The following is a 10,431-nucleotide window of genomic DNA, read 5'->3' as shown; positions in this document are numbered from 1 at the left end:
CCTGGTGTGCTGTGATTCATGGGGCTGCAAAGAGTCGGACACAACTGAGCAACTGAACTAAACTGATAACATGCCCAAGGCCACACAGGCAGAAACTGAATAGTTTTTGACTGTTTCCTACATCTCTCTCCTGCTCCCTCCTCTCTCCTTCCTGTCTCTTTGGTCAGGTCCACTCTGGTTGAAAACAAATTTGGTGGTTGGCAATAAACCACAGAAAAGAACCCGTGTTGACAATTAGTCAAAATTAAGTCTGTCTTAGAGAACAAACTCATGGTTCCTGGCTGGGGTGGGTGGGGGGAACGTTGGGGGAAAAGGATGGTTAGGGAGCTTGGGATGGACATCTACACACTGCTATATTTAAAATGGATAACCAACAAGGACCCACTGTATAGCACAGGGAACTCTGCTCAGTGTTATGTGGCAGCCCAAATGGGAGCGGAGTTTGAGGAAAATGGATACATGTATATGTATGGCTGAATCCCTTTGCTGTCCACCTGAAACTATCACAACATTGTTATCTATTATACTCCAATATTAAATAAAAAGTTTTTAAAAAATAATTAAGTCTGTCTAGTAAAGTAAGCCAGAAGGAAAAACACCAATACAGTATACTAACGCATATATATGGAATTTAGAAAGATGGTAACAATAACCCTGTGAACGAGACAGCAAAAGAGACAGTGATGTATAGAACAGTCTTATGGACTTGTGGGAGAGGGAGAGGGTGGGAAGATTTGGGAGAATGGCACTGAAACATGTAAAATATCATGTATGAAACGAGATGCCAGTCCAGGTTCGATGCACGATACTGGACGCTTGGGGCTGGTGCACTGGGACGACCCAGAGGGATGGTATGGGGAGGGAGGAGGGAGGAGGGTTCAGGATGGGGAACACATGTATACCTGTGGTGGATTCATTTTGATATTTGGCAAAACTAATACAATTATGTAAAGTTTAAAAATTAAATAAAATTTAAAAAAATAATAATTAAGTCTGTCTTTCCTAATAAGAGTATTACCCTTTACAGCCTGAATTTTGGGCATATCCCTGTCTCTTAATATTGCTGCAAGAACTCATATCTGGTCAGGCCACTTGCTCTGACCTGCCTACAAGAAAAGCATTTCCACAAGCACAATAGTCTTGCTTGTGCTTGACCCACAGTCAATCCCATAGACGTTTCCTATTAGAGATTCTGGAACTTCAACAGGTCACAAAAAAACCCACATCCTTAGACATTCAATACAGATTTGCTTACAGAACCCAGGAGAGTATTTCCTCAAATTAGAGGGCGAGCTAACTGATGATTCCAGGAATCACCAAATTACTCATCTCATGACCTGGTTCATGATTTATTTGAACACATAACCACGTATTGATGAAGGGGTATTAAGGAATGCACCAGCCTGTTTTTACTTATTTATTGATGCCTCCATTTTATTTCAGAATATTTCATGTGGCCCTCAAGTCAACGAGTAACATCTTACAAAGACACAGTCCTTTTTCCCCCGTCAAAGCAGTTTTGCACACATGGCATCATTTTCTCCGCTCGGCAACAGCTGGCTTCGCTGTTTCCATTTTAATGACCGGGGGCTTAGATGTGGCGGCCGCTGCGCTGTCCACTAGGGGTTTTCACAGACATGACTTCATTTGATCCTCTCCTCCCACCCTGCAGGGCCGAAGGGGTGCCCGTCCTCCCATTAGTTAGTCAGTCTGCGGTGACATCCCACCAGGCAAGCCTGTCTTTGCCCGAGAGGTGAGATAAACTAAGGGTCGGGGTTAGGACCTCCCCGCAACAAGCCCGCCTGGCAATTAAGTTTAGTCGCTCAGTCTTATCCGACTCCTTTGGACCCCATGGACTGCAGCACGTCAGGCTTCCCTGTCTTTCACCATCTCCTGGAGCTTGCTTAAACTCATGTCCACTGAGTCGGTGATGCCATCCAACCATCTCTTCCTCTGTCGTCCCCTTCTCCTCCCGCCTTCAATCTATTAGCCAGGGGCATCCACCCTCCCGACCCACCAGGAGGACTTCAACTTCAGCAAAGCATCGAATCCCGCCGCGTGTTAATCAAGTTCCAGAGGCCACAGCAGAGCGTCCTCGGGGCAAGAACGATCTCACTGTGCTGCGACTACGGGTCTGGGCTCGCGCCCTTCGGGAGCGGAGGATCTGGGGGTTCTTCCTGCTAAGAACCCTCGAGAAGGGCCGCCGAAGGCCCTCTCCTAGCCGCGGCAGAGTAGGGGAGGGGGAGTGTGTTGCGGGGAGTGTCACCTCGCTCCCGAGCCGCCAGCGACCCAGCTGCGACCGTAGCACCATACGGGAACCCGAGACTCGGAAACCGTTTACCTCTACTACAGGATTTCTGCCGGACCGCGTTGCTCACAAGCCCCGCCCCTTCCGTCGACTTTTCTCCATAGGCCCCGCCCCTTCCGCAGCCCCACCCCCGTTCCCCCCACGTGTGAGCCCTGAGAGGCTGGCTGGGTCACCGCGCGTTTGCTTCCGCCAGGTCTCCGGGTGTGTGGATCCCGGCGCGCCGCCCGCTTGGCCATGGGGGTCCCCAAGAGGAAGGTCTCGGGCGGCCAGGACGGCGCGGCTGCCCGGGCGAGCACAGCCAAGCGGGCCCGCACCGAAGAGCTCACGGGCGTGCGCTTCAAGGCTCAGCTGAGGGACCCGCAGGGCGCGGGGCCGGGTGAGTGCAGCGGGGAAGAGAGCGCGAGCTTGAGAGGCGATCTCCCAGCTTCTTCTGTCTGCGTGGGGCCTCCGTGTGCAGACGCAGCAGCTCCTTTCTGCAGCGAGGGTCAGAGCCCAGCCTCCCGATTTGCAGTCGGGAAACCGAGACCTGGGTGCCGGGGAGTCCAGGGCCACGATTTGCTTGATGGTGACAATTTCCCTGCGAGTACATGCTTCCCCTGCCCGGGCAGCATCTGTCAGCAAGCTCTAAAATTCTTTTTATTGCAGTTGTTAGGAAAGTGGGTAAATGTACTCCTCATTCATCACAGCAGATACTTATGGAGTCCTGACTGAGTCGGAGGCTTTCCTCATAGCTCAATCGGTAAAGAATCTGCTGCAATGCAGGAGACCCAGGTTCGATTCTTGGGTCGGGAAGATCCCCTGGAGAAAGGCATGGCAACCCACTCCAGTATTCTCCATGGAGAATACCATGGACAGACGGTTATAGTCCATGGGATTGCAAGAGTCAGTTCGGGGCTGTTCATTGAGCCTGTTTGCAGTTACTGCCATGGCTGTCATCTCTGTTTTGCGTAGCTTTGATTCTCCACCACTCACACTGACCCAAGAACACGTAATAAGCTATCACAGGAAGCCACCACAGGGTCTGTCAGTTGACCAAGATTAGTGACTGATACGAAGTAGATTCTATAATTCAACTTTCTGAAAAGTGTGATCACCATTGCACAACTTCTTGTAATCCATTAGAAAGTATTTAGATTATGAGGACAAAGCACAATCGAATTAGGCTAATATGTGGAAACACTGGCATTGTGTCAAAATGAAACAGTGACAGTGTTTCTCTTAAGTGAAAAATTAAGTTCATGGCCAGAATATCCTCAGTTTCTAGTTTGTCTTCCACAGATTTTTTTTTTAAAGGTTTGATATCTGCAACTGCTAGCTAGTACTAGGAAGATGATACCTGCTTTAGCACAGAATTACACATTTCATTCATTCATTTGTTCATTAGTTTTTGGGGAAGGAAATGGCAACCCACTCCAGTATTGCCTGAAAAATCCCATGGACAGAGGAGCCTGGTGGGCTACAGTCCAAAGGGTCACAGAGTTGGACATGACTGAGTGACTAAGCACATACATTTCATTCATTCATTTGTTCATTATTTACAAGGGGCTGTTATTTGCTGGGGTAGAGATCAAATGGTAAGAATCAGATGGGCCCTGCCATTTTTAGACTGAATGTGTAAGTGAGAACATACAGTATTTGTCTTTCCCTAACTTGTTTCATTTACTGCCTTCAGGGTTCATATAGAATGTTGCAAAAGGTGAAGTTTCCTACTGTCTTTTTTTTACTTTTTTAATTTTGGCTGCACTGAGTGACATGTGGGATCTTACGATTGAACCTGCACCTCTTGCAGTGGAAGCTTGGAGTCTTAACCACTGGACCACCAGGAAAGTCCCCAGTGTCCTTCTTTTTTAAAGTCTGAGTGATATTCCATTGTGTGTGTTTCTTTCCTTTGTGTTTTTTGACATGGACAAGTTTAAAGCATTTTTATTTTGCTTTAGTTATCTATTTGTTCGCTCATTTATTTATGTATGGCTGCACCGTACAGCGTGTGCCAGCTGAGTTCCCCAGCCAAGGATCGAACCCATGCCCCCTGCAGTGGAAGCACAGAGTCTTAACCAGTAGACCACCAGGGTAGTCCCTGATGTGGACCCTTTTAAAAGTCTTTATTGAATTTGTTGCAATATTGTTTCTGTTTTCTGTTTTGTGTTTTTTTGGCCAGGAGGCCTCTGAGATCTTGGCTCCTTGACCAGGGGTTGAGACCTGCCCCTCTGCATTGGAAGGCGAAGTTTTAACCACTGGAAGTCCCTTTTATGTGTATTTCTGTGTATAGATATACCACATTTTCTTTATCCATTATTCCCCCTTCAGTTGATGGGCGGTGGGGATGGAGAGCAGGGTTACATTGATAAAGACCCAGAGGATGCCCAGGAGCATCGAATAGTAACCCATCAGGAGGATTCCTGCAGCAGGAACGGTTCTGCTCTCAGCCAGTGCCTTTGAAAGATGCTCCCCATGACTTAAGGACATGTCCTCTTGATCTCCCTGTCTCCACCCTGCTCCTCTGTTCCATCTTTTCACGGGCGGCTTCCAGTCACCTGGCTATTTCCTGCCAGCAATCTCCCTCTGTCACCGTAGCACCAGGGATTGTTTCTAAAGAGACTGTCCTTATTAACATCTGACCCTGCCTCTCATTTCAGCCCTGGAGGCATTTGTTTCCGCTGCTAAGAAGCTCCCCCGAGAAGATGTGTACGATGTTGTGGAGGGGTACATCAAGATTTCTGTGGAGTGTGCCGAGATTTTCCAGCTCCTGAGTGGGGAGAAGCGCCCTGAGAGTGAAGTATGCTCTTCCTTACCTGGCCTGATGGGGAGAAGCAAAAGTCAGTGCTACTGTTGTGTTAGGGCTTCCCTGGTGGCTCAGTGGTAAAGAGTCCACCCGCCAAGCAGGAGACCCAAGTTCGATCCCTGGGTGGGAAAGATCCCCTTGAGAAAGAAATGGCAACCCACTCCAGTATTCTAGCCTGGAAAATCCCATGGACAGAAGAGCCTGGTGGGCTACAGTCCACGGGGTCGCAAAAGAGTTGGACACAACTGAGCGACTAAATAACAACAACTATTACGTTAAGCTTGATGAAAAGAAATGTGATATAAATCTCCAAAATTACCAGTAGAAAGTTACCAGCTTTCTACTGAAAATGATGCTTTGTGCCTGGGCTGTAGAGATACATTCATTTTTTGCATTGTAACCTTTGAAAGCCATTAGAGGAAAGTGCTAACTTGTTACTGGTGAATAATAGCAGAAGGAAGGATCATAGATTCTTGTCTAAACACACTTGGTTTCTGAATGGTTTGCTTTAATGGAAGGGAAATAGGTAAAGACTGTGTGTCCCAGGTAGAGATGTATATTGAGTTGTCTGTTGTTTTCTGCTTCCAAAGAGGTTCAGAATTTGAGGCGTTTATGAACCTGTTGAAGTCTCAGGATTATTGCTGTAAGGCTGTAGACCTGAATATCCCCAAAGCAGTGAGGTGGAATCATTACTAGAAATTTCTCTTTTAATTTCATTTGGTTTAATTGTAAGCAAGCTGTTCTCTATTTAGCTAGACTCTTGGAGCAAGGCTAATTCCAGACTCAGGGCCTGGCAGATCTCTGTGTCTGATTCGGGATCTGGCAGATTGAAAAATTTAAACCTGCAGGTGACTGTGGCTAAGACAAATGTCTGTAGAGGCGGAAAAGAAAAGGAGATGATTTGTAAGCACCTCGGTTCTGTCTTTGCAGATGCTTTTAGTATTTCAAGTTTTCGAGGCCATATTATTGCGGACAGCCAGTGACCTTTCCCATTTTCACGTGGTGGGGACCAACATTGTGAAGAAGCTAATGAATAACCACATGAAGCTCATCTGTGAGTCCCTGTACGCCTCGGGTTACAGGTACGTTGGCCGCCTGTACGTGGCAGGACTGGCCTTGGACTTGGTCAGCGTTCAGCTCTCCACGAGGGCACTTGACCTTTTCTGTACCCGCCCGCAGAGCTGAGCTGTTTCCAAGGCTATGGCAGAGTCCCTCCTCCTCCTGTTGACTGTCCCCTCGCTGTCACCGACTCCTCTGCTGCTTCGGGTCCCTCTGCTCCCGCCCTGCCACTCCCCCTGTGGTCTAGGGAACACCCCAGACCTCCTTAACACTGCCTGTCCTTTTAACCCTCATCTCCTAGGTCTTCGCAAACTCCTTCCCTCTCCACCTTCATAGCCTTGCGGAGGTGTCATCTCAGGGAGGCCCTATCTGACCATCCCATTATGGCACAGCTGAATGTGTGCCATAATATCCATAGCCATCTCCTGACCCACTGTCTCCCTCCACTGGGGTGCAGGGTGCATGGCGGTGGGGCCTTGACGGTCTCGTAAATTGCTGTTTTCCCAGCACTTAAATAGGGTGTGGTAGGTGCTCGGTCACCGCGGATTCTGGGTGACCTCCCGCAGGGTGGCAAGCCGCCAGGCACTTGCATCTAGAGATGTCCTCTGTGCAGAAGTCTTCCCCTGGCCGGCACTGGGTGGGAGTGGGGTCCAGCTCCATGATGATTTACTGGAAACAGACATGTCCGTCTTCTCTCTACCTTCATCTTGAGTTCTTGGATTGTCCTCAGACTCAGGTTTTTAGCTTTCTTTGAAGATTTTGTTAGGGTATTTTTTTTCTTAAAGAAAGGGCATGTCTCCGTGTTTCCTTCCTCCTGGTTTCTGGTGTGGGGCCAGCAGACCGCACAGAGAGGTTGCAGCTGGCTCGAGGCGAGGGGGCCTTTGTGGTCCTGCCGTCACGACACCAGGTCCCGCTTGTCCTGAACAGGATGGCTCGAGCCTGCCTGAACCTGATGGCCGCCATGGTGACCCAGGGTCCCGAGGCCGCCAGGGACGTCTGCAGCCATTTTGATTTGAATAAGAAGACCTTGTACACCCTGGTGACCAAGAGGGATCCAAAGGTGAGGAGTGTCTCATGTGTTTCCCCCTGCCCTGAGTGTTTCCTTTCCTTCTAGGGGGCTGCGGTGGTTCCTGGGTCCTCCTCCCTCTGGCCTCGGTCCTCACGTAGATGGAGTGGGAGGCCTCTGTGTGAAAGGTGTGTGCCTCGGCAGCCACTTTGAGCCTGTGAGGAAGGGCGGTCTTGCCCCGGCTGGTGAGGGGGGCCCGGTCGCCTGGTGGGGCCTGAGTGACAGGGACGTGAGGCCAGCTCCCCTGGGGCTCAGCGTGGCGGGGCCTCTCTGGCCCGTGAGGATGGTGCAGCTGGCAGGCGTCTTCCCAGAGCGGCGGTGGTGGTCTCCGTGGGCCTCACGGGGTGGTGCTCATGGTGGTCCTCCCATGCTTGTTCCGTCCACTGTGTGGAAAAGCCCTTGAGAAGCCACGCCAGTGAGGTCATCAGAAACGACATTTATAGCTTTTTAAAAAAATAATTATTATTTATTCTTTGCTTTATTTTGTGACTGTCCTGGGTCTTCAGTACTCTGCACGCTTTTCTCTAGTTGTGGCACGCAGGGGCTGCTCTCCAGCTGCGGTGTGAGGGCTTCCCCCTGCCGTGGCCTCTCCGCCTGTGGAGCACAGGCCCTTGGCACACGGATGTCAGTCGCTGTGGCTCTCTGGGTGCAGCTCCCGGGCTCTAGAGCACAGGTTCAGTAGTTAGTGGCACAGGCTCAGTTGCTCTGTGATATGTGGGAATCTTCCTGGATCGAGGATTGAACCCGTGTCTCCTGCATTTGGCAGGCGGATTCTTTACCACAGAGCCACCAGGGAAGCCTGACGTTTGTGGCTTTTTAATATGTTCCTTGTGCCTCCCAGTTAGAAGTCTTAACAATGGGTAGGGGCTGGATTGTGCCAAAGAGAATCGAAGTGTGAACGGTTGGTTGTGAGAGTTGTCTAAAGAAGAAAGGTTTTCTAGGAGCTCCAGAAGTTTCCCTTGGGTTCGAAAGGATCTTGAGGGAAAAGCACGAGTTTCCAAACACGTGAGCCAGAGCATGGGCACCTTCAACCCCTGTGCTAGCTGTGGGTGGTCGAGGTGCCCCTTCCTCTTTGCAGGGTGCCCCTCCCCACTGAGCTTCCCATGTGGCGCTAGTGGTAAAGGATCTGCCTGCCAGGGCAGGAGACGTGGGTTCAATCCCTGGGTTGGGAAGATCCCCTTGAGAAGGGCATGATAGCCCACTCCAGTGTTCTTGCGTGGAGAATTCCCATGGACAGAGGAGCCTGGCAGGTTACAGTCCATGGGGTCTCAAAGAGTCAGACATGACTGAAGCGACTTAACACACACACACCCTCACTGCTGGCTCCGTCCCCCATGCCCCCTTCCTTGGCATTGGCATCAGGTGACAGAGGCCCACCTCTGTCTGCCCGGGTGGAGGAGCCACACTAGAACAAGTGACTTCTGCAGCCAGGCGTGACCTCCTTCTCCGGCTCTTCCTAGGAAATAAAGAGTTTCTATGCTGCCAGGTAATAACTAGACTGAAGGTGAATCACAGTAACAATAGCGTTGAAGGTTTTTCTGGAATAATGAATCAGGTTTTCTCTGAGGAAAAACTTCCAGGTCTTCGTGTTTCATGGATATACTATAATCGGTGTGTTCGAAGTTCCACTTAATGAGTGACGGCTCCTGGCATCTGAATGAAGGTGTGTGCTATCCACCCCCGAGGGCAGACCTGGCTCTCTGGTCTTCCCTGGCCGTCAGCCTGGCAGTAATTACCTGTCAGAATCCCTTCCCTTTCCCGCCCTCAGTCTTGGCCTCAACCCACCCTTCCATCTTACGTAAAGTGCACGTCAGCAGACAGGCCATCCGGATCGCACAACATGGGAAAGCCCAGTCCTTGTCCGGGTCCGGCTGCTTCAGCTCAGGGCCTCCACAAGTCATTTTCCCTCTTGATCCGGAAAACGGGAGTTAACTGTAGAAATGAAAGTATTTTTGCTTTGCTTAATCATCCGTATCAAGTGTCTTACATACTTTGTGCGTGCTGTGCTAAGTCACTTCCGTCCTGTCCTCTAGCCCGCCAGGCTCCTCTGTCCGTGGGGTTCTCTAGGCAAGAACACTGGAGTGGGTTGCCATGCCCGCCTGCAGGGGGTCTTCCCAACCCAGGGATCGAGCACACGCCTCTCACGTCTTGCAGGTGGGGTTCTTTACCACTGGGGCCACCCTCTGCACTGAAAGTGTGGAGTCTTAGTCAGTGGACCGCCAGGGAAGTCCGAAACTTTGTATGTTGTAGGAAATAGTTTCTAGACAGTAAAAAAATTTTTTTCATATGGGAAATGTCAGGAACATTCAAAAATAGACATCAGCACGGTGACTTCCTATGTCCCTGTCATCCAACTTCAGATGCTGTCATCCTTTCCTGCCTTTAAGTTTTGGGGCAGACAGTCAATTACAGCATATGTGTGTGTGTGTGTGTGTGTGTGTGTGTGTGTGTGTGTGTGTATGCTAAGTCGCTTCAATCAGACAAAGAGTCATGTCCAACTCTTTGCAGCCCTGTTGACTATAACCCGCCAGGTTCCACTGTCCGTGAGATTCGGTTGCCATGTCCTCCTCCAGGGGAATCTTCCCGACCCAGGGATCGAACCAGCTCTCTTGCTTCTCCTGCGTTGGCAGGCGGGTTCTTTACCACTAGCGCCACCTGGGACGCCCCTCTTACAGCACATCGCACATTTATTTCGACTATAAATATTCAGTATGTCGAACAGAAAGCAACATTTTAGAAAACAAAACCATGGTGCCATCATCATACTTAACACTGTGAATAACCATCGTCTGATGCCCAGTTCAGTCTCAGCTTTTCCCCCACTGTCTCAGAAACATCTGTACCCTCTGTGGTTCAAATCAGGATCCACACAGGGCTACAGGGGGTGTTCTGCTGATGCTTTTCTTAAATCTCTCCAGATCTTTGAATTTTCTGCTTTTCTCCCACTTTTTTTTTTTTAAGTCATTTAGTTGTTGAAGAAGCTAAGAGAGATATTTCTTTTCAATGTTTTTAACATTTTGGAGGGAGTTATTCAAGCCTCTTGAAGAAAGAGGACTATGAATATTTTTTCTCATCCAAAGAAAGCATTGTTAAAAGTCCTGTGCCAAAGAGCTGTTTTACCAAATATGTTTTGGTCTATTTCAGACAGTGTTTTGCAGAACACGCCGTCGAGTTCAGGATGTTTTCTCCCTGGGGTAAGAGCCCCGTGAAGTCAGA

The 10,431-nt window shown here is 49.6% G+C and overlaps 1 protein-coding gene and 1 long non-coding RNA gene across 5 annotated transcripts in view; one reads left to right on the top strand and one right to left on the bottom strand.

The window, feature by feature from the left end:
• Positions 1–1,418: 1,418 nt before the first annotated feature.
• Positions 1,419–2,394, bottom strand: LOC147380347 (uncharacterized). 2 transcript variants are annotated; one of them, XR_015135148.1, is made up of 2 exons: positions 2,267–2,394; positions 1,419–1,666 (listed from the first exon to the last, which is right to left on the bottom strand). It is a non-coding gene; the product is annotated as an uncharacterized LOC147380347 (long non-coding RNA). The 2 variants fall into 2 exon arrangements; XR_015135149.1 differs by having other exon boundaries at positions 2,018–2,339.
• Positions 2,395–2,417: 23 nt separating this feature from the next.
• Positions 2,418–10,431, top strand: part of URB1 (URB1 ribosome biogenesis factor) — a 78,306-nt gene continuing 70,292 nt past the window's right edge. For 2 of the 3 annotated variants that reach the window (XM_086322314.1, XM_086322325.1), the window contains exons 1-4: positions 2,418–2,684; positions 4,945–5,084; positions 6,021–6,172; positions 7,077–7,209. In XM_086322314.1, coding sequence (XP_086178440.1) covers positions 2,543–2,684; positions 4,945–5,084; positions 6,021–6,172; positions 7,077–7,209 — 567 coding nt within the window. In that variant the 5' untranslated portion in view covers positions 2,418–2,542. The other variant, XM_086322318.1, reaches the window with a different exon arrangement.

This window comes from Bos grunniens, chromosome 1, assembly GCF_055505025.1.
Source record: "Bos grunniens cultivar Pamir isolate PY7600 chromosome 1, Bosgru_T2T1.0, whole genome shotgun sequence".
Classification (NCBI taxonomy): domain Eukaryota; kingdom Metazoa; phylum Chordata; class Mammalia; order Artiodactyla; family Bovidae; genus Bos; species Bos grunniens.
This window is presented reverse-complemented; position numbering and strand designations above follow the sequence as displayed.